The sequence below is a fragment of the Elgaria multicarinata genome, chromosome 1 (genome assembly GCF_023053635.1).
Source record: "Elgaria multicarinata webbii isolate HBS135686 ecotype San Diego chromosome 1, rElgMul1.1.pri, whole genome shotgun sequence".
NCBI classification, from domain to species: Eukaryota; Metazoa; Chordata; class Lepidosauria; order Squamata; family Anguidae; genus Elgaria; species Elgaria multicarinata.
In genome coordinates, this window is record NC_086171.1 from 4,362,245 (window position 1) to 4,386,687 (window position 24,443).

Genomic DNA, 24,443 nt, shown 5'->3' on the forward strand with positions numbered 1-24,443 from the left:
AGCGAGAGGAAAGGACCTTCCACGTGATAAAAGGCTCAAATTTTGGAGATTCTCCCCCACTTAATTCAACAAGTTCTCCTGCCTCTCTGATAGCATTTTCGGCGGGCTGGAGAGGACGTAAGAATTGTGTTAAATCCCTTTCATCTGCGTTTCATGGTGTCATGATTCTAAGTTCTCCCACTGAGACGTGAGACAATAAAGAGGTCTGTGCTGCAGTCCACAAAGCTTTATTGAATGAATAGACACCGTTTCGTACCTGCAGGAGGTGTGAACGCTAGGACCTATCCTCTAAGCTTCATTAGCCTAACAAAGCAGAGGGGTTGCCTATCAACTAAATGGACAGTTTCCCCACTATGCCTAATAGGGGGCCACCACCGAAAAGGCCCTGTCCCTCGTTGCCACACTCCGAGCCTCTCTCGGAGTAGGCACCCGGAGGAGACTTGTTACATAATCAACTCTTTAGAGCACTATATAGACTATATGACAATGACATGAACAAAGCATTTGAGGGTGGTACAACGTTGTGTTGGAGGTCCACCTCCTGACCTAGCAATGAGAGCCTTGGCAACTAATTGTGGTAGCCTTAGAGAGGGAAGGAGGGGGCAGGGAAGCCCACTTCCATCGGTGCAGTTGATCCAGTGCAGATTTGGATCAAACCTTCAGTCTTAGTGCAATCGCACCCCAAAGATGGGAGGGCGGGAGCAGCCCACAGCTGACAACTCTGTGAAAATGCTCGAGTGATGCTCTGGATCCCTCTTCCATGTAAGAGTGCATGTTGCAAGCACACTTGTGATTGGCTATAAACAGCTTCAGACCAATGTTGGCTACAAGAAGCTTAAATATTGTCCATCATTTATTGACATGGGGCTGGGATTGGATAAGGCCTACCTAAAAAGAGCCAAGAGACATATTTTCTGTCTGGGAACAACTACTGCCCTAAAGGAGTCCCAATGGCACACCAGAGCTTATAACTTACAGACCCTCCCTGAAGGAGGGATTGTAAAAGCCTATTAGGCATAGCGGGGAAACTGTCCATTTAGTTGATAGGCAACCCCTCTGCTTTGTTAGGCTAATGAAGCTTAGAGGATAGGTCCTAGCATTCACACCTCCTTCAGGTACGAAGAGGTGTCTATTCATTCAATAAAGCTTTGTGGACTGCAGCACAGACTTCTTTATTGTCTCACGTCTCAGTGGGAGAACTTAGAATCATGACACCATGAAACGCAGATGAAAGGGATTTAACACAATTCTTATGTCCCTACGTATCTCCATAAAATATTCTACACAAATTACAATACAATCTACTCCCAGATAGAACTGGGCATGTTTAGCCTGGAGAAGAGAAGATTGAGGGGAGACATGATAGCACTCTTCAAAGACTTAAAAGGTTGTCACACAGAGGAGGGCCAGGATCTCTTCTCGATCCTCCCAGAGTGCAGGACACGGAATAACGGGCTCAAGTTACAGGAAGTCAGATTCCGGCTGGACAGCAGGAAAAACTTCCTGACTGTTAGAGCAGTACAACAATGGAACCAGTGACCTAGGGAGGTTGTGGGCTCTCCCACACTAGAGGCCTTCAAAAGGCAGCTGGACAACCATCTGTCAGGGATGCTTTAGGGTGGATTCCTGCATTGAGCAGGGGATTGGACTAGATGGCCTTAGAGGCACCTTCCAACTCTACTATTCTATGATTCTATCCCTTGCTTTCAAAATCTCGTCTTCTGTTTTAGCGGGATTGCAGAGTAGAAGAGAGGGGAGTCAAGAGATTTGCCTGACCCACAAGAAGAGGAGCAACAGGTCTGATCCAGTGGTGGCACTAGAAAAAAATTCAGGGCAAAGTATATTTCTAGGTGGGCAGGCTGTGCCCCATAGGTTAAGGTCTCTGAAGAAAAACAATGGTATATCTCACACTATAACTGCCATCCTAACAATATATTCTGAAATAAATCATATATTTATTAATTTAGGGTTGTTTTTTTATATAGCATGTATTAGATAAATTCAAATTGCAGGGAGGAAAAAGGCTTTCAAACAAGATAGTCAGTATATAAGCATTTTCTTGACATACAGATAAAACAGACAGAACACTTTCTTTAGAAAACAGTTACTTTTCAACCAGTGCAAACAGAACCAGGAAGGTAGACTCTTAGTGTAAGTGTCATGTCTAATCCTACTGCCCCTGTTTTGGGAGAAGGTGTTTCAGGTAATCAATCAGAATCAGATTTGGAAAGGAGGTGGTGCCAAACACCAGCCAGCCTATACCAGTGGGGGAGGACCTCTTACGGGCAATTCCCCAGCCGGGAGTCAGCCCTCTCCAGAGCTTATCTCCTCAAGGCCAAATCCTACACACTCAGTGGGAACTGAGCTTTCTTCCAGAGGAGAGTGCCCTGACAAGCTAGCTGATGCTAGGGTCTGCCGGAAGATAAAATGCACAGAGCGGAAGGAAGGCGTGAGAAAGTCGGTCCGACTAGGATTGTGCCAGAACCTGCCTCCACACCAGGCTCTCTGAAGTTATGAGCGTTTGGGAAGGGTCTTCCTGTTCTCCTTGGTCGGACAATTGTCTCGCTTAGTTTGCATAGTTTTGCCTAGGGGGAAGTTTCCAAGAGATTAGACTCACTTCAGGTAGAAGTGATGTTTGCTGCTTAATAAAAGCTTTGTGAATTACCTAGCAGGCCTCGTCATTTGTCTCCCATCGGAAGCAGGAGCTTTCTGAGAAACACGGCAGTGAGGAAAGTAAGAGCAAACTGAGACACATGGGCCCTGTACACCTAGGAATCCCAATGTATGTTGTTGTGTATCTGAATTATAGCCATCGCCGACTGATTGTCACTCACTGAGAGGGAATGGAGAAGTATGTAGATCTAAAGAAGTTGAATGCGCCGATTCTTATGCACGCTTGCAAAACGATTGACAACAGTTTCAAGGTCCGTCTTAATTTGCCGCAGAGATGAAATTGTTTGTCCATGTCCAGCACTTGTTGGAGGTATTGTAATGGCTATGGTACACGCACTGTGGAGTTCACTGAAAGACAGTTTCAGTTCTTCAGGAAGAGGAAGCACTTGGTTCACTCTGCCAATTTTTATTTGTCTTTCTCGTTCATACCTCTCTAGAACTCTGGGGAAAAGTCTGAGTTCTGCTTCAAATCCATCCATGTCACTTCTGTAAGGACTTGCAGATGGTCTGAGTTTTTCTGGATCAAGGAAGTAACAGCACTTGGGATTGAAAGCACTATCCCCATTCAAAACATTGCAATCGTCTGTAAGTCTTCACTGAAATTCACTAATAGTGCAATCAACAACAGGAAGGATCACCTTAATTCTAAAATCATGCTCAGTTTTTGGATCAACACTTTTCACTGTTTTTAATTCAGTAACATAGTTTTGAAATTGTTTTGGAATACAGCAGAGTCTCTTTTCTTTATTTTGCATTTTGATTGAATTTTCTTCTGCAAACATCTTTGCATCTGCCATAATTTTATGGATTTCCCCCTCCTGATCTCTGAGATCTTGCAATTTATCAATCAGAGAATTAACAAGGACACATGCTTGAGCCGCATCAAGATCGGATTTTTGCAAATAATCTGATACCACTTTTAGTTCAAGAAGCACTTCATTAAAAAGATTCAGGCAAAACACAAAGCCAAAATCTGTTTGATTTAGAATGCCACAAGCCTCTACACTTCTTTCAGAATTTGATTCATTGCTGATTATATTCAGAAGCAATAGAATTGCAGGAAGTGTTGGCTTAACAGCTAGACACGATGCCATCTGACACACCTAGTGAGTGTCTGACAATCTTTTTAATTCAATAATTCTATTCCTTGATTAAAGAAGTTTGCAACAACATCAATTTTTCTACATACATCAACAATAATTAAGTTCAGGCTGTGGTTGAAACAATGAACATAGATGGCTTGTGGCACCTCTTTCAGGAGTAGTGCCTACGCCACATTTAGTTTTCCACTCATTACATTGTCACCATCATATGTTTGTGCTATGGAGTTCTCGATATCTATGCCGCAACATGCTAAGATTTCCTTTATGTAACTCAGTAGTGAAGGAGCATTCAGTGAACGGCATGGATGGAAACCAACAAAACGTTCATATATATTGCCATTGTAGCAATAACAGAGAACTACTGACATTTGTTCCTGCGTACGTACGTCCTAAGTTTCATCATCAATTAATGCAAAGCAGCCAGCTTCCTTCACTTCGTGAGAAATTGACTCCAGACCCATTCTGCTCATAATTTGTTGTTTATTCGTTCAGTCGCTTCCGACTCTTCGTGACTTCATGGACCAGCCCACGCCAGAGCTTTCTGTCGGCCGTCGCCACCCCTAGCTCCCCCAAGGTCAAGTCTGTCACCTCCAGAATATCATCCATCCGTCTTGCCCTTGGTCGGCCCCTCTTCCTCTTGCCTTCCACTTTCCCTAGCATCAGCCTCTTCTCCAGGGTCTCCTGTCTTCTTATTATGTGGCCAAAGTACTACTTCAGTTTTGCCTTTAATACCATTCCCTCAAGTGAGCAGTCTGGCTTTATTTCCTGGAGTATGGACTGGTTTGATCTTCTTGCAGTCCAAGGCACTCTCAGCATTTTCCTCCAACACCACAGTTCAAAAGCATCTATCTTCCTTCGCTCAGCCTTCCTTATGGTCCAGCTCTCGCAGCCATAGGTTACTACGGGGAATACCATTGCTTTAACTATGCGGACCTTTGTTGTCAGTGTGGTGTCTCTGCTCTTCACTATTTTATCGAGATTTGTCATTGCTCTCCTCCCAAGAAGTCAACGTCTTCTGATTTCCTGGCTGCAGTCAGCGTCTGCAGTAATCTTTGCGCCCAGAAATACAAAGTCTGTCACTGCCTCCACGTTTTCTCCCTCTATTTGCCAGTTATCTAAATGGAAGGATGTGTGCACTTTGCATTGAAAGGAAGAGTATCTATTTTAGACTGGATTCTGGGATCACGTTTTGCGACTAAATGCAAGAGTTCAAGAACATTTCCCCTGTTATCACTTGTCTCACTTTCCCAATGTCCACGCCGAGCAATGTTTTGTACAGCAGTGAGCAAAAGAATTTCTGTCAGAGTGGTTATATAATGCCAATTTTCTTTGATAAGTTCTTGATGAGCATCACTTAACTGCACTAAAACTGAGCGTCCTATGGATTTCTGTGTTTGTTTGTAACTCTCCCATGCCACCTTACAGGCTTTGTGGACTGTGCTTCTGTTATGCAGCTTCAATCCTGAATCATTAGCAATAGCTTTTTTCCCAGTTGTACCCTCTCTGAGTAAATGGATTTTCAGCAGTGCAGGGATCTTTTCCAGAGAAATGGCAACAAGCAAAGCATAACACAGCATTTTGCATTATTACACTGTATTCTAACCAAGAATAGCATTTGTACCATGCTGGGTTGAAATGACTCCACGACAATTGGCCAAATTTTGTTGATGGATAACTTTTTAGCGCTGGCTGAATTGGACTTTCTTCTTGAGACTGTGCAATGTTAATTGGACCAGGTAACTTTTAAAAACAAAAACAAAGGGAGGCATTAACTCAATCCCTAAACCAGCATCTGGCATCTCTGAAACACCTTTGTCTTCAGAATTATCTATTTCAGAAATATCAGACTCACTACTATTGCCAGATAATTCCTCCTCCCTGTCAAGTTCTGGTTCAGTTAGTCTTTCCAAGGAACCCCATGCTTCTGTGACATCTGACCAGTCACGTTCTGGTTCAGTTAGTCTTTCTGAGGAACCCAGTGCTTTTGTGGCATCAGACCAGTCACATTCTGGTTCAGTTAGTCTTTCTGAGGAATCCAGTGCATCTGTGACATCAGACCTTTTCATGCATTTTGTTCAGCTTGTGAAGTAGTAGTCTAAAGATCCAAAAGACAATGTTTTTGAAGATGATGCTCCTTATGAAGCTGGGTGGGTTTTTTTTTAATTACACTGCCTTTGTAATATGTAATAAAAGAAATAAGAGGCATTGAATATGGTGGGATTAATTGATGAGTAAACATTCATAGGCTTGCACTGTGAGTAGATTCTCTCCACTCCCCATTCCTGTCCTAATTCTCTGAGGAGAAAAAAGGAAGATGGGGAGGAGGTACAGATTAATTTTTCATCCCCCTCTCATTTTTCCTGGCCTACTATAATGAGAAAAAAAGGAAGAGATCCATGGAATAATTAGAGTAATTCTTCCAAGGGTGTTCTTCTAGCTGGCTGGCTGATGGTGCTGGAGTATAATTTGGAGAACTGCCAAGAATAAGTTTAGGCATCAGAGTTTTTTTAAGTGTGACGCAGTTATGAGTGCCCCCCACCCCAAACCTCAGTTACCTAACCCTAATTGGTGGGGCAGAAAGTGAGTTCACTGGAGGCAAAGCCAAGGGGGTCACCTCCCTCACAGAAACCTCTCCAGAATAACACAGAGAAAGCAATTTGTGGCAGAGCCCACTTATTGAAGTAAGGGGAGGTGAGAAAGGAAGAAGCCCATTTCACACACAGGCAAACTGAGGCAGCAGGCAAATAAGAGTCTTTGTAACGTGCATACATAAAACTCACAATAAAAACTTGATTTGTTTAAAAAAAATGTAACATGCTCCCTGTATGTTTTCCCCATTGGTAACATGATAACATCAGGAGCAGGAAAATGTAACATCAGGGCATAGGGAAAGTGTGGGCAACATGTAGGACAACACATCTGGAAGCCAACAAGTTGCTGTGCTTGTCCTAGACTTAGCTGCTGGATCCACCAGAAACCACTGAAGAACTTGTAGTCCTCCAGACGTTTTGACCTACAACTCTTATCAGCCTTAACCAGCATAGACAATGGTGAGAGATGATGTGAGTTGTAGGCCGAAACATCTGGAAGGGCTACAAGTTGCCCACCCCAGGGCACAGGATAGGTTGTATCAGATGTTGGGTTCCCCCCCCCCCACACTTTTCGCCCTTTAGGAAGGCTTAGCACAATTTGGCTTTTCCTTCCTTGGAATTTTCAAGGTAACACAGATGACCAACTTTCTAGAATGCTTTAGATCAAGGATGGCCAGTTCAGTCCTCCATGGGCTGAATAATGCCAGGTTTTATATACTGCCCTAGAGCAGGTTATTGGGGAATATCATTCACTGGAGCCAACTTCCAAAGGAAGTGAGGCAGGTGGCTACCAGGAGGAGGGCCTTCTCTGCTGTGGCTCCCCGGCTGTGGAATGAGCTCCTTAAGGAGGTTCACTTGGCACCTACATTATATGCCTTTGGACGCTAGGTGAAGACCTTTTTATTCTCACAGCATTTTAACAGTCTATAAATAAATTTTAACTTGGTGTTTTAAATTTGTAGTTTTGCATTGCTGCTGTTTTTATCTGGTTGAGCTTTTATATTGTATTTTATATTCATAGAATCATAGAATAGCAGAGTTGGAAGGGGCCTACAAGGCCATCGAGTCCAACCCCCTGCTCAATGCAGGAATCCACCCTAAAGCATCCCTGACAGATGGTCAGGGATGGTTATTATGGTTTTATACTGTTGTTTTATACTTCGAATGTTTTTAATTTTTGTGAACCGCCCAGAGAGCTCCGGCTATTGGCCGGTATAGAAATGTAATAAATAAATAAATAAACTTCCTTAAACTTGGCTTGCATTCCCCTCTAGCTTGAACAACATGTGCTACAAAAGAGGACACACCGCACTTGTGTCAACATGTGGTGCACGAATCACGGGCACAGAATGGAAAAGTTCTTATTAAAACCTGTAAGTGGGTGCTCAGCATGGTGTTGCAAAGCACTGGAAATTTAATGGACCACTGTGTGCCGCAGAACGGCCATGGAAGTGGACAAATTAACGGGATTATCATCCCCTGGGATGAAAACAGAAATCATAATGAATTGTTGCAGAGATGGGCTCCTTTTGTTATTTACTCCAACAATCGTTCTGAGCGTATTTAATTAGCAAAATAACTTTTATCTGTCTGACGATGTATGACTTTAATAATAAAAGAATAATAAAAAATACAAACATGCACACAACCACACACACACAATAAAGATCCTTGGAGATCTTCATTAACTTCCAAATAGATACAAGCATTTTCTAAAAAGGGATTCTTTGCTTTACCCTGTACCTGTTTGCATTCTCTTCCCCTCCTTATTGTTTTACTATGATTTTATTAGATTGTAAGCCTATGCGGCAGGGTCTTGCTATTTACTGTTTTACTCTGTACAGCACCATGTACACTGATGGTGCTATATAAATAATAATAATAATAATAATAATAATAATAATAATAATAATAATAATACTGTATGACACTTTTCAACCACACATGGTGAAAAGCCATATATTCTGTGTAAACAGCCCCCGCCCCCAACCATTCACAGGGTTAGCACAGAGTTGTTAGCACAGAGTTGTCAGATTTCTTTCAACTCAAGGGCTGAATTCAATTTCAGAGAAGCCCTCAGGGGCTGCATTCAAGTGGTGGCTAAGGCCAGAAGCGCAGGGGGCAGGCCAAAATAGAAAGAATATTAGCATATCTTAGGTAAAAGCTCTTACTGCCAGTAACTAAGCCCAAGGAAAGGCATGTCAACCTTTTAGAATTAGGAAAATTGCACAAAAGCCGGGAAACCGCCAAACAATTGGGACTGGGGAAAGGGGCGTGGCCACCTGGGAAAACTCAGAGGGCTAGATTGCGACCCCCATATGGGTCAGAGTTGGAATCAGGAAAATCGCACAAAAGTCAGGAAACCACCAAACAATCAGGATCGGAGGAAGGGACATGGCCACCTGGGAAAACTCAGAGGGCTAGATTGCGACCCCCATATGGGTCAGAGTTGGAATCAGGAAAATCGCACAAAAGTCAGGAAACCACCAAACAATCGGGATTGGGGGAAGGGGCGTGGCCAGATTGTGACCCCCACGTGGGCCAGAATTGGGGTCATTGTTCTGAGGTTTATAGCAAGGACCCCTCCATTTGTGACCACATTCATTAGGATTGTGCTTTGGAGAACGAGGTGATGCAGACTTGCATGTGGAAAAGGCAAAAAGAAAGTGTGATTAGCAATAGTGAAGCAGTAGCAGCACGGGCAATGCAGTGTGTAACGGTACTGCAGGCTGTTCCATCTAACCAGGACTAGAAACTTGTCTAGCCCTTTTAAAAAGGAAAGAAAGACAGACAGAGAGAAAAGAAATCCTGCCTGCTTAGTTTTTGCCAGGTATCAGATCTTTGTGACAATTCCATGGACGATATTGGAGCCTTTTGGAGCCGTTCCCCGAGCAAGTTTAAAAACATCGCCACAGCGCTGAGATAATAGCCCTGGTTTATAAGCAGAGAACACAAGCACATGCCATTTCAGGAGCAGAAATTCTCCATTACGTACCAGAACATTAACAATGGCAAGAAGGATCTAAATTCTCTGAACCCAACCGGTGCCAAGACACCTCCAACAGGACCTCCGTCTGTCTATCCTTGCCACTGCCATCGTCAGCAACTGCTACGGCTTCTCTTCCTCATCATTGCAGCCATTTGCCTGCTTGAGAGGCAGAGACTCAGGGCCTTCCTAGATGAGGCCTTAGCGCGCCTTCTGTCCCGGCTTCCCTGCTGTGCGTCCAGATGACGCACAGGGGAATCCGGAGACAGGCCGTGCTGAGGCCTCCTCCAACGCGCCATAAGCGAATTCGCTTATGGTGCGCCTTTTCCCCAGCTCCGGCCTCAGGCCGGAGCTGGGGAACGTCTAGGGACTTCCGCAGCTTTTCGCGGCTCCTCGCTTACTCGCGAGGAGCCGCGAAAAGCCACGGACCTGCCTGGCACAGCGCTCATAGGAGCGCTGTGCCCATCGGCGGGGGGGGGGGGCGAAGGCTGGGAGGGTGGGTGGCAGGGTGGGTGGCACGGGGGGAGGGCAGGTGCGATCGTGCCGTGCGCCGCCCGGGCAATGTGATCGCACCCGCCCTCCCCCCGTGCCACCCACCCTCCCAGCCTTCGCTCCCCCCCCCGTAAAAAAAACATAAAAAAACCACTTACCTTGTCCGCCGTCTTCGGGCCGCACCCAGACCCTTTAAAATAAAATAAAAAATGGCGGATGCCGCAGGGACGCAACATCCCTACACGTCCGCCGTGTGGTAGCCTGGGGGAGGCGCGCTAACGTTAGCGCGCCTCGGCCCCGCCTCCCTGCTGGCGTAAGCCGGCAGGTCTGGCAAGGCCCTCAGTGAGCAAGCAGGCAAGGGCATCTCGTACTCGTCCTTTGCACCACCACAACTGCCTGGGCCAGAGCGAAAGGTAGATCATAGAATCATAGAATAGCAGAGTTGGAAGGGGCCTACAAAGCCATCCAGTCCAACCCCCTGCTCAAGGCAGGAATCCACCCTAAAGCATCCCTGACAGAGGGTTGTCCAGCTGCTTCTTGAAGGCCTCTAGTGTGGGAGAGCCCACAACCTCCCTAGGTAACTGATTCCATTGTCACACTGCTCTAACAGTCAGGAAGTTTTTCCTGATGTCCAGCCGGAATCTGGCTTCCTTTAACTTGAGTCCATTATTCCGTGTCCTGCACTCTGGGAGGATCGAGAAGAGATCCTGGCCCTCCTCTGTGTGACAATCTTTTAAGTATTTGAAGAGTCTCCCCTCAACCTTCTCTTCTCCAGGCTCAACATGCCCAGTTCTTTCAGTCTCTCCTCACAGGGCTTTGTTTCCAGACCCCTGATCATCCTGCTTTGTTTCCAGACCCCTGATCATCCTGGTTGCCCTCCTCTGAACATGCTCTAGCTTGTCTGCGTCCTTCTTGAATTGTGGAGCCCAGAACTGGACGCAATACTCTAGATGAGGAATAACCAGGGCCAAATAAGCAGGCTGCAATGTGACGGGGAGGAGCAGGCCCACGGGGCTCTTGACAGTGGGACCCTTCTGGGGTGTGGGCCCTCAGCAGGTGCCTGACCATGCCTACTCTTCGTGCCGGCCCAAAGGCCAAACCACAGTTCCACCAGCATCTCACAGGTCAAGCTCCATCCGCATGAACACTGCCATAAAGCAAGGAAGCAGATGCACCACTAGAAAAAGGTGTTTGCAGCACAAAACAGCGAAGACGTACAAGACAGGGAAAAATAAAAAGATATAAATGTGCTCTCTCTCTCTCTCTCTCTCTCTCTCAAATGCATACAGAAGGGCGGGAGCGAAGAGGCAGGAAACAGCACCACAGATGGATTATCTCGAGCAGTTATTGCATCAGGGCTCTTCGGTGTGGCAACCCGGCAGTGTGGAAATGAAGGCCGCCTCTGTGCTAACGGAAGGCACGGAGGGCATAGGAAAGGGGGGGGGCGGGCAGCGGGGAGACTGTTCAAGATGGGAGCCCTCCGGGCAAGTGATTGCTACAAATGGTCTTTGATGGTTTTCAAGCTGCACGTGCCCCTGAGCCTTTGGCACCGCGCTGAAACAGAATACTTATTATTATTATTATTATTATTTATTTATATAGCACCATCAATGTACATGGTGCTGTACAGAGTAAAACAGTAAATAGCAAGACCCTGCCGCATAGGCTTACAATCTAATAAAATCATAGTAAAACAATAAGGAGGGGAAGAGAATGCAAACAGGTACAGGGTAGGGTAAGCAGGCACAGGGTAGGGTAAAACTAACAGTATAAAGTCTGCACAACATCAAGTTTTAAAAGCTTTAGGAAAAAGAAAAGTTTTTAGTTGAGCTTTAAAAGCTGTGGTTGAACTTGTAGTTCTCAAATGTTCTGGAAGAGCGTTCCAGGCGTAAGGGGCAGCAGACGAAAATGGACGAAGCCGAGCAAGGGAAGTAGAGGCCCTTGGGCAGGCGAGAAACATGGCATCAGAGGAGCGAAGAGCACGAGCGGGGCAATAGTGTGAGATGAGAGAGGAGAGATAGGAAGGAGCTAGACCGTGAAAAGCTTTGAAGGTTAACAGGAGAAGTTTATATTGGATTCTGAAGTGAATTGGAAGCCAATGAAGAGATTTCAGAAGCGGAGTAACATGGTCAGAGCGGCGAGCCAAGAAGATGATCTTTGCGGCAGAGTGGTGAACAGAAACCAACGGACTGATGTGAGAAGAAGGAAGGCCAGAGAGAAGAAGGTTGCAGTAGTCCAACCGTGAAATAACCAGTGCATGAACAAGCGTCTTGGCAGAAGAGACAGACAAAAATGATCGAATCCTGGCAATATTATACAGGAAAAATCGACAAGATTTAGCTACTGCCTCAATATGAGGAATAAAGGAGAGCGAGGAGTCGAAGATAAAGCCAAGGCTATGAGCTTCCTTGACCGGAGTAAGCGTAACATCATAGTTACGCTTAAGCGTACTTAAGCAAGCTGCCTTTATGAGGCAAGGCAGCAACCGCAGCCGTGCTTGCTAGCCGCTAAGTCGTGTTTTGATAGCAGCCCAAACCGGGACCAGCCCGGCTATTGGGCAAATGGAAGACTTTCCCAAGCGCTGATCACACGGACGGCATCAAGACACTGTCACAACTCTCTTTCACCCCCTGTGTTTGGATAACTGTTTGTTTGTTTGTTTTTTGCTGGATGGGATGGAAAAAGCCCAGTTATCTCCTTTGGTTCATAGAATCATGGAATAGCAGAGCTGGAAGGGGCCTACAAGGCCATCGAGTCCAACCCCCTGCTCAATGCAGGAATCCACCCTAAAGCATCCCTGACAGAGGGTTGCCCAGCTGCCTCTTGAAGGCCTCTAGGGTGGGAGAGCCCACCACCTCCCTAGGTCACGGGTTCCATTGTCGTGCTGCTCTAACAGTCAGGAAGTTTTTCCTTATGCCCAGCTGGAATCTGGCTTCCTGTAACTTGAGCCCGTTATTCTGTGTCCTGCACTCTGGGAGGATCGAGAAGAGATCCTGGCCCTCCTCTGTGGGACAACCTTTCAAGTATTTGAAGAGTGCTATCATGTCTCCCGTCCATCATCTCTTCTCCAGGCTAAACATGCCCAGTTCTTTCAGTCTCTCTTCATAGCGCTTTGTTTCCAGACCCCTGATCATCCTGGTTAATTCAGTTCTCAAGAAATCATGTGGGAAGGAACACTGGTGAGCCACACAATCATTTCTGAGCTATTAAGGGCACAATCCTATGCATGTTTAGACTGGAAAAAAGCCCTACAATCCCAGCTTTCCCCAGCCAGCCATGATGGCTTGGGAATTCTGGGAGTAGTAGTAGTATTTTTTTTCCTATCTTAAGTATGCATAGTATTGCACCCTAAGAGTAACTTCTAGCTACAAACTCCTAGACACACATGTTCCAGATGGCGCTAATAACTTCTTAAGTCCCCATACATTTCACATGGGAAGTGTTATGCACGTGCTTAACTCTTCCCCCGATATAAATACGTTGGAATTCAAAGGGATTCGCTTGGTTGTATGACGTCCAAAGTGTTCTTCATGACAAGGTAACTTTCATTTTTATTGCGCTCAATCGAGATGTGGATTTGAAAGGGGAGAGGTGGAGGTGGTAATACCTAAAATGGACCTTCCCCAAGCTGGTGCTCTCTAGCTGTGTGGGATTACAACTCTTAGCATCCCTCAGCAGTCCGACCCACGTACAGCATACCAGGTTGGGGAAGACTGGTCTAAACAGATTTTTAGAATTTGACCTAAAAGATCATTAACCTAAAAATGACTGGCCGGCGAGATCACATTACACCAGTCCTTTTACAACTTCACTGGCTGCCAGTCCAGGTCCAGGACTGATTCAAAGTGTTGGTATTGACATTCAAAGCCCTAAACGGTTTGGGGCCAGGTTATTTGAAGGAACGCCTCCTCCCATATGTACCTGCCCGGACCTTAAGATCATCCACAGGGGCCTTTCTCCGTGAGCCCCTGCCAAAGGAAGTGAGGCAGGTGGCTACCAGGAGGAGGGCCTTCTCTGCAGTGGCACCCCAGCTGTGGAACGAGCTCCCCAGAGAGGTCTGCCTGGCACCTGCACTGTACTCCTTTTGTCGCCAGCTGAAAACCTTTTTATTCTCTCACTATTTTAACACTTAATTTTAACTTAAATTTAAATTTTACTGTTCTAACTCTGTATTTTAATCTTATATCAATTTTGCTGCATGGTTTTATCCTGGTTGTGCTTTTTATACTGTATTTTGTAATTATGCTTTTAACATGTTGGTTGTTTTATTATGGTTTTAATTTTTGTGAACCACCCAGAGAGCTTCGGCTATTGGGCGGTATAAAAATGCAATAAATAAATAAATAAATAAATAAATTTTCATTCAGTCACCTCCTCATATGTCACCCTTAAGTGACAGAAGCCCAGTTCCATTTGTCAAGTGCCCACACCCCCACTTGGGCCAAGTGCACAGGAGAAATGCTTACCTCCTCGGTTCCAGGGAATGGACAGCAATGATCTTCTCAAAATTTGTGACAAACGCTTCCAACCATTGCTGCAGGTACGCCAAGTCTTTCTGGAAAGGAAGAAAAGCAGACGTGATTAGAAAGCGGAGCGCCTCGTCTCGAAGAGCTAAGACTCTTCCAGCACTCATGTTCTTCCTGAGCTGAACGCTACGGCTCATCAACCTTACCTGCCTGAGAGGGCACTGTATAAGTGCGGCCAAAAAACCCTTCGTTATTGGGACCACTTCAAACTCTCTTAACCTGAACCACTTGTTGTACTGTGCAAGACGGAGCAAAAACACAATTTGGGGGAGGGGGGGTCAAATGCTTTCAGCAACAAGAAACGCCCTCTCCTTTGGACAATTTTTCAGCACCCACCACAAAAGGGTTAACTTATTTGTTTAAAATTTATATTGTATTTTATATTATGGTTTTATACTGTTGTTTTATACTTTGAATGGTTTTAATTTTTGTGAACCGCCCAGAGAGCTCCGGCTATTGGGCGGTATAGAAATGTAATAAATAAATAAATAAATAAATAAATAAAATTGCCTCCCGCTCTCAATCGTGCGCAGTGTGATCATCGTGAGACAAATCCGATTGGTTGTACCAACACACACAATTCTGTTTACCAACAGCTTGTAGCGTCAATCATCTATGACATCGTCCAGTTCGCATCCTGATCCGTGACTGTGTGCAGCAGCAAACTGGGCAAACAATCACACCGTACTAGGGGCCTCTTCAGACAACACGCTAAGCCACGGTTAAGCCGCTAACCCTTTTGCAGCTAGTGGTTAGTGAGCATGTTTAAACCGTGGTTATGTAAACTGTGGTTATGTATACGGCTGCATTAATAGAAGTATAGCTTCCAAATCACGTGAGGTACTGGTTCCTCTCTATTCGGCCCTGGTTAGGCCTCATCTAGAGTATTGCGTCCAGTTCTGGGCTCCACAAGGATGCAGACAAGCTGGAGCGTGTTCAGAGGAGGGCAACCAGGATGATCAGGGGTCTGGAAACAAAGCCCTATGAAGAGAGACTGAAAGAACTGGGCATGTTTAGCCTGGAGAAGAGAAGATTGAGGGGAGACATGAGAGCACTCTTCAAAGACTTGTGAGGTTGCCACACAGAGGAAGGCCAGGATCTCTTCTCAATCCTCCCAGAGTGCAGGACACAGAATAAGGGGCTCAAGTTAAAGGAAGCCAGATTCCAGCTGGACATCAGGAAAAACTTCTTGACTGTTAGAGCAGTACGACAATGGAATCAGTTACCTAGGGAGGTGGTGGGCTCTCCCACACTAGAGACCTTCGAGAGGCAGCTGGACAACCATCTGTCAGGGATGCTTTAGGGTGGATTCCTGCATTGAGCAGGGGGTTGGACTCGACGGCCTTGTAGGCCCCTTCCAACTCTGCTATTCTATGATTCTATGATTCTATGTAGTCACTATGGTTAGGAACGGTTCACACAACGCACTAAGTCACGGTTCTCATGACATGCTAAGCCATAATGTCCAGCTCAAAACGCTTAACCATCATGGTTTAGCCTGTTGTCTAAACAGGGCCCATGTCTCTCTCTATAAAGAAGTTGATATTGCACAATTTAAGTGGTGATTTTGGGGCAGGGCTGGTGCAGGGTTAGTCCATCAAAATTGCAAGTTTCATTTGGAATATTTAAACTTCCGAATCTTCAACACAGCCGCAGATCTAACATGGCCTCCCCCAGCCCGCTGTCTCCAGATCTATATGTGACTCCCATAGGCACACAGCCACCACATTTTTGACCACCACCTCTGGCTACTTTTGACTTCAAGTTGCCCACTACTAACTATAGGTCCTTCCTGTCTGAAAGCAAGCAGGAAGAATGTTTTTGCACTGCAACATCTTCACAACTGTCTTGACATCAGAAGAGCCCTGAGGCTGGATCAGACCAAGGGTCCATCTAGTCCAGCACTCTGTTCACACAGCGGCCAACCAGCTGTTGGCCTTGGCCCAAGAAGGCAGGACATGGTGCAACAGCACCCTCCCACCCATGTTCCCCAGCAACTGGTGCACACAGGCTTACTGCCTCTGATACTGGGGATAGCACACAACCATCAGGGCTAGTAGTGTGGGTCATAATGCTAAACTCTGCGGTTTCGAAGAGTGATGTTTCCTAGGCATCCGTTCCAGTCCTGGCTGCAAATTAAGCTCCTCTGAAACGCTGCACTGCAAGGTCTGCTCCAATTCCACGTCATTAAACCTGGACCCACATGGACCAAGGACCCTCAACTACCCTTTCCCAGCCTTGGGTCTCCAGAAGTTGTTGAAGTACAACGCCCAGCATCCCCGACCACTGGTCATGACGGGAAATGCCGTCCAATACACAAAGACACATTTTGGGAAAGGCTGCCCTGAACATCACCACATAACCTCCTCCGAGTGCCTACTCCGAGGGAAGCTCGGAGGATGGCAACAAGGGAGAGGGCCTTCTCAGTGGTTGCCCCCCGACTGTGGAATGATCTTCCCGATGAGGCTCGCCTAGCGCCAACGTTGTTATCTTTTCGGCGCCAGGTCAAGACTTTTCTCTTCTCCCAGGCATTTTAACAGCATTTAACAATGTTAAGTTTGTTTTTAATGGACCCCAGAATTGTTGTTTTTAAATGGATACTGTTGTTTTTATACTGTTTTTATTTTTTTTTCATTTTTGTATACTTTTAATGTTTACTATTTTTAATTGTTGTAAACTGCCCAGAGAGCTTCGGCTGTGGGGCGGTATATAAATGTAAATAAATAAATAAATAAATAAATAACCATCAGGGCTAGTAGCCATGGATAGCCTTCGCCTCTAGGAATTTATCCAACCCCCTTTTAAAGCCATCCAAGTTGGTGGCCATCACTACATCTTGGGATAGTGAGTTCCATAATTTAACTATGCGCTGTGTGAAGAAGTCCTTCCTTTTATCTGTCCTGGATCTCCCACCAATCAGTTTCATGGTATGACCCCAGGTTCTAGTATTTTGAGAGAGGGAGAAAAATGTCTCCCTTTCCACATTCTCCACACCATGCATGATTTTGTCCACCTCTATCATGTCTCCCCTTAGCCTCCTTTTCTCCAAGCTAAACAATCCCAGTTGCTGTAACCTTCCCTCCTAGGGGAGATGCTCCAGCCCCTTAATTATTTGAGTTGCCCTTTTCTGCACTTTTTCCAGCTCTATAACATCCTTTTTTAGGTGTGGTGACCAGAACTGTACACAGCATTCTAAGTGTGGTTGCACCATAGATTTGTATACGGGCAGTCTGATACTGACATAAATTGTTCTAAGCCTCGAGGGACGCCCAAATCCAGGTGCCACCACATTGGTCAATGTGGGAAAAAGGCACAATACCTCTTAAGCACACTCTTTACCCACTTTAATATTGATACACAGATCCTTTCATACAATCCAGAGCTATTAAGATCTCTATCCAGTTGTCCTCGCCACTTTGCAGAAACAGCTCCCCAAGAGCTCAGTTTAAGCAGAGGGGTTGACAGCCCATGCCTCTCCACCCCATGACCTCAAGTGCAGGACACCACCCCTATGCCAATGAAATTGGGCAGCAGTTTGCCACCAAAATTGGGCAGAAAACCACTATGGAGACTCAAAGGGCCAAATTTAGTTAGTTTTCAAGCTAAATAAGGCCTTTATGGCTCTCTGCAGAGATGTGCTAAATTGTGGTGGCAAAGAGCTGGGTTTTGTGCTGGTGTTGCAGAAGTGTGACCTCTTGGTGTGTGTGTGTATGTGTGTGTGCGTGCTTGGGGATGGAAATTGGCCCCAGAGCACTCAAAGTTGCCTGTCCCTGGTTCATGGCATTTAGAATGATGAATAGCAGTAAATAATACTTAGAAAGCAAAAGCGATCGATTTTCCTTCAGTAGTCAGAGTCTGTGCTGACCCATATTAGCAGCAGGAAAAAGGTTTTTTTTCTCAGGTTTTTTTTTCCCTTTGGAAACATTTTGTCTTCTTTGCAGCATCTGTGGCAAAGGTGACTAGATCTGATTTCATATCCCACCCTATTCCAGAAACTGAGAGTGGAAGATTCCAAAATCCACATAGTGTAATACTTTTATTTGGCCAACTAAAAAATCATTAAGAAAAATATGCAAACTTTTGAGACCTCCAGATCCCTTCATCAGGCCAGATGCTACAAAATGCAGGGGGGAACAGGAGGTGGGAAAAGGTTGCCTGGATGTTGTAGTCATGTTGCGTGAGTTTTAAGATTATACGATGGAAGAGGGGCTGCAGACTTTCAAATTGGGCTCTGCCAGGTGATGTGAGGGTTTCTGGTTGGGATGTCCCTCATAGCACTTGGAACAAGAAAGTCACAGAGTCTCCATTTCTGAAAGTATAAAATCCAGCTGTTCACCCAGAAGTGTCTCCACTCTGGGCAAACCAGACAGATTCCTTGGTTGGTGGGAAACAGAAATCGAGATTCTGCAGTCTTTATATACACAACGCTGGAGATAGATTTATTTATTTTTTATTTTATTTTATTTATTACAATTTTATACGGCCCAATAGCCGAAGCTCTCTGGGCAGTTCACAAAAATTAAAACCATAATAAAACAACCAACATGTTAAAAGCACAATTAGAAAATACAGTATAAAAAGCACAACCAGGATAAAACCACGCAGCAAAATTGATATAAGATTAAAATACAGAGTTAGAACAGTAAAATTTAAATTTAAGTTAAAATTAAGTGTTAAAATACTGAGAGAATAAAAAGGTCTTCAGCTGGTGACGAAAGGAGTACAGTGTAGGCGCCAGGCAGACCTCTCTGGGGAGCTCATTCCACAGCCGGAGTGCCACAGCGGAGAAGGCCCTCCTCCTGGTAGCCACCTGCCTCACTTCCTTTGGCAGGGGCTCACGGAGAAGGGCCCCTGCAGATGATCTTAACGTCCAGGCAGGTACATATGGGAGGAGGCGTTCCTTCAAATAACCTGGCCCCAAACCGTTTAGGCCTTTAAATGTCAATACCAGCACTTTGAATCGGGCCCGGACCTGGACTGGCAGCCAATGAAGTTGTAAAAGGACTGGCGTAATGCGAACTCGCCGGCCAGTCCCTGTTAGTAAACGGGCTGCCCTGTTTTGTACCAGCTGAAGCTTCCGGACCGTTTTCACGTATAACGCATTGCAGTAATCCAAGCGAGAGGTTATCAGAGCATGGATAACTGTAGCTAGGCTATCTCTGTGTCAATAGAAGCCAGTAGGTGAGCGATTTCATCTTATCCTCATCTATGAGCAAATAGGAAATATCTGTCTTAGGTAGCAATACGTTGCTGTGGCAAAAAGGCAACGTCTGCCTTAAATGCTCACTTGTGGCGAGATCAGGAGAAGGTCTCCACCCAACACCCTTTGACGCTTAGGGCTCTAAAGTTAACACCAACACCTTGAATTGAATCCAGAAACAACAGGCAACCAGTACCAAAGGCAGAAGTACATCTGACTGAAAATATGCCCAAGTTAGAGTATACATGCAACCTCCTTGGATGGGGTCCCATCCCCTTTGAGGTCCAGGGCTCACAGCAATGAGGTGCTTTTGGACCAATAGTGCACCTGGACCCTGCCAGGGTGAGAGAAGCCAGGAGTGTGTTTTACCAGCTTTGGCTGATATGCCAGCTGCACCCTTTCCTGGGGAGAAATGACTTAGCCGCTGTGATTCATGCCCTAATCACATCCAGATTAGACTACATTACTGCATTCTACGCAGGGCGGCTTTTTAAAAGTGTCTGGGAACCTCAGCTGGGTCAAAAATGCAACTGACCGAGAAGCGCCCAGGACAAGCTGTCTGTCATGGGAATGTCAATTCCGCAACAATATCTGAAGGAACGCCTCCTCCCATATGTCCCATATGGTCATCCTCAGGGGTCCTTCTCCGCGAGCCCCTGCCAAAGGAAGTGAGGCATGTGGCTACCAGGAGGAGGGCCTTCTCTGCTGTGGCACCCCGGCTGTGGAACGAGCTCCTTAAGGAGGTTCACTTGGCACCTACATTATATGCTTTTAGACGCCAGGTGAAGACCTTTTTATTCTCCCAGCATTTTAACTGTCTATAAAAATTTTTTAACTTGGTGTTTTAAATTTGTAATTTTGCACTGCTGCTGTTTTTATCTGGTTGAGCTTTTATATTGTATTTTATGCTATGGTTTTATACTGTTGTTTTATACTTTGAATGTTTTTAATTTTTGTGAACCGCCCAGAGAGCTCCGGCTATTGGGTGGTACAAAAATGTAATAAATAAGTAAATAAATAAATAAACAAACAAATAAGCAAACAATTTCACTGGCTTCAAGTTGAGTTTCCAGACCCCATTTCAACCGCTCGCATTGCCTTTGTAAGACTGAAGCAATCATAGAATCATAGAATAGTAGAATTGCCAGAAGCCCCTGCCAAAGAATCACAGAGTAGTAGAGTTGGAAGGGGCCTATAAGGCCATCGAGTCCAACCCTCTGCACAATGCAGGAATTCACCTTAAAGCATCCCCGACAGAGGGTTGTCCACCTGCCTCTTGAAGGCCTCTAGTGTAGGAGATCCCACGACCTCCCTAGATAACTGGTTCCATTGTCGCACTGCTCTAACAGTCAGGAAGTTTTTCCTGATGTCCAGCTGGAATCTGGCTTCCTTTAACTGGAGCCTGTTATTCCGTGTCCTGCACTCTGGGAGGATCGAGAAGAGATCCTGGCCCTCCTCTGTGTGACAACCTTTCAAGTATTTGAAGAATGCTTTCATGTTTCTCCTAAATCTTCTCTTCAGGCTAAACATGCCCAGTGCTTTCAGTCTCTCCTCACAGGTCCTAGGATACGTTCAGGCAGCCTTGCCCAACCTGGTACCCTCCAGATGTGTTCAATTGCAACTCCTAGAATTCCTGAGGCAGCATGGCCAGTGGAAATTGCAATCTAACACATCTGGAGTGCACCAAGTGGGTGAAGACCCCTACCCATGGGTCATTCTTGGAAGCCCTGTACTATGCGTTCTACTCTCCGAACTACAGTGGAACAAGGCCTTCTTTGCACTGGCACCAAAGTTATGTCACTCTCTTCCCTAGGGATATCCACCTTGCTCCTTCCTCGGTGGCCGTTAGATGGCAGGCCAAAGCAGCCCTTTTTCGGGGAACCTTTGGGGAAACCTTGGCTACCTTTTTTTTTTATGGCTGCCACTTTTAATTAGATGTTGCCTTTCCTCTGGGTTTTGCTGTTCGATATAAATACACTGTGAGGTTGAATCAATCAGATTTTTGCAAGCCAGCTCGGGAGGTTTTCAGAGACAACCTATAAATGTTTTAACCATCAACCGTACAAAGCACCTTGCTGGATTACATCAAGGTCTGCCTAATCCGGCATCCTTTGCAAGAATCCCTGCAACTCCCAGGGGCTTCATCAGAAACTGGACATCGTTCCACTAGGGGACTATGGCCAACCATCTCTGCCCACCCCTGTTCTCAGTATTGTATATTTTTCTCCGAGAACAGACGATAAAGGATGGACTAGCCAATAGCTATTCAGGAGGCCCATAGATTGAGGATGGGAGGTAATTGCTTATGCTACTACCATCTTATGATGGCTATGACCTATAAAGCCCTATATGGCTTGGGATCAGGCTACCTGAAAGACTGCCTTCTCCTGTATGAACTTCGCTAGATGTTAGAATCTTTGGAGAAGGATGCAAGTGCCTACTTTCTCGGCGGCCATTCCCATTTTCATTCAAGCACACCTTTCGCATATAAGCTGGTCTGCTGCTGAAGGAGTTGTTGATTGGTACACCTAGGAGTGACCATATTACACCAACTTTAAAATCACTTCACTGGCTGCCAATTAGTTTCCGGGCAAAGTATAAAGTGTTGGTTATCACCTTTAAAGCCCTACATGGTTTGGGTCCAGGCTACCTGCGGGATCGCCTTCTCCCATACAATCCGCCCCACACACTCAGGTCCTCTGGGAAGGGTTTCCTCCAGTCAGCCACAACTAGGCTGGCAACTGTTACCCAGAGGACCTTTTCTTCTGCCGCCTCCGGACTGTGGAATGGCCTGCTGGAGGAGATTCGTCAGCTTAATGCTCTCTCTGAGTTTAAGACAGCCGTAAAGACGAGTCTCTTTCAGCAGGCCTACCCAGATGAATTTTAAACCTAAGAATTTTAAGATTCTGTGGTTGTTATTTTAATATTGTATTGGTTTTTATATGTTTTTTAAACTAGTTTTATGTATTATATTGTATTTAATGTTGTTCTCCGCATCGATCCATTGGGAGAGGCAGGTAAGAAATATATTATTATTATTATTATTATTGGTTCTTTCTTTGATAATTGCATATTAATTGATTTATTTTTATGTAAAATGGAGGTTTATTTTTTAATCTGGATTTTACTGTTAGCCACCTTGAGCACCATTTTGGGGCAGAAAGGCAGGATAATAAACAAACAAGGCAAGCAGAAACGGGTCTGAACTACGGTGTGATGAATTCATTTAAATTAACCAAGAAGCACTTCCTAGAGAAGTTATAGATGAGCTGTTACTAGCCTGTCATTTTTTAAAAAAAGTTAGCCTGCTAAGAGGACTCTTCTCTAGGGCCACCATGGAAACACAGAGGACTAGCCTCTTGAAAGGCAAGTAAAAAAAAAAGCTGCCATTTGTCAAGCAATCTGTCAGAAGGAAGACATAATAATAATGTGAGATGTGGAAGTAAGCATTATTTCCACAATATATATATTGATATATATATCAATATATATCAATACTACAAACGAGAAGGATCTTGGAATTGTTGTAGATCGCAAGCTGAATATGAGCCAACAGTGCGATATGGCAGCAAGAAAGGCCAATGCTATTTTGGCCTGCATTAATAGAAGTATAGCTTCCAAATCACGTGAGGTACTGGTTCCTCCCTATTCGGCCCTGGTTAGGCCTCCTCTAGAGTATTGCGTCCAGTTCTGGGCTCCACAATTCAAGAAGGATGCAGACAAGCTGGAGCGTGTTCAGAGGAGGGCAACCAGGATGATCAGGGGTCTGGAAACAAAGCCCTATGAGGAGAGACTGAAAGAACTGGGCATGTTTAGCCTGGAGAAGAGGAGATTGAGGGGAGACATGAGAGCACTCTTCAAATACTTGAATGGTTGTCACACAGAGGAGGGCCAGGATCTCTTCTTGATCCTCCCAGAGTGCAGGACATGGAATAATGGGCTCAAGTTAAAGGAAGCCAGATTCCAGCTGGACATCAGGAAAAACTTCCTGACTGTTAGAGCAGTAGGACAATGGAAACAGTTCCCTAGGGAGGTTGTGGGCTCTCCCACACTAGAGGCTTTCAAGAGGCAGCTGGACAAGCATCTGTCAGGGATGCTTTAGGGTGGATTCCTGCATTGAGCAGGGGGTTGGACTCGATGGCCTTGTAGGCCCCTTCCAACTCTGCTATTCTATGATTCTATGAGTATATATAAGTGATATATAATATATATCACTTTCCAGTGGGTGTTCTCACTGTATCTCACAGCAGAGAGAGAGAGAGAGAGAGAGAGAGAGAGAGAGAGAGAGAGATCTTTAAAAATTCAATCTTAGAAATCCAACACACACAAACATTCTAATTTGGGAAAGCAGTGTTTAAAAGAATTTTGGCTTCTATCAGCCTACAAATCAAAAGCCTAGCAGACAAGCATGTGTACACAGCTCTTTAAAAACCCTCATGTACACACATCTGGGAAACCTGAGCTGATTGGTTTCCCCTCCTTGGGTATATGGGTGCTTAAAGACATTTGGGGTTTCGCTGCCTTCTGTTCTGTGGTTTTGGAGTAGGTGACCTTCAGGGTGCTTTCCAGACCCACACTTGGCTGAAAACAAGATGCTAATCTTTGTTGGCAAACACTAGGAGATGGAGCCATAAACACACAGCCAGGCTCCCTTTTCTATTTACAGCTAAAATCCAAATAAGAGATAAAGATAAAAATAAAGCCAGGAACCGGTTGACTCCTTCTCATTGCACCCCCCCTCCTAAAGACACCCCCCTTCTGCTATAATCCTGGCTTTGCATGGGTTTTATCTTAAGTTGGGAATTTCTCCCTATCTGAGCCTGCCAGAAATCAAGGTCAAGAGGAGTAGCTGGTTTTTCAAAAGGTAGCTCG

General features: G+C 45.3%; 1 protein-coding gene across 1 annotated transcript in view; it reads right to left on the minus strand.

Moving 5' to 3' along the window:
• Positions 1–24,443, minus strand: part of NBEAL2 (neurobeachin like 2) — a 234,755-nt gene that overhangs the window by 135,160 nt on the left and 75,152 nt on the right. Inside the window, exon 2 of the mRNA XM_063122418.1 lies at positions 14,312–14,400. Within this exon, the coding sequence (XP_062978488.1) occupies positions 14,312–14,400 (89 nt within the window). The remainder of the gene's footprint in view (positions 1–14,311; positions 14,401–24,443) is intronic.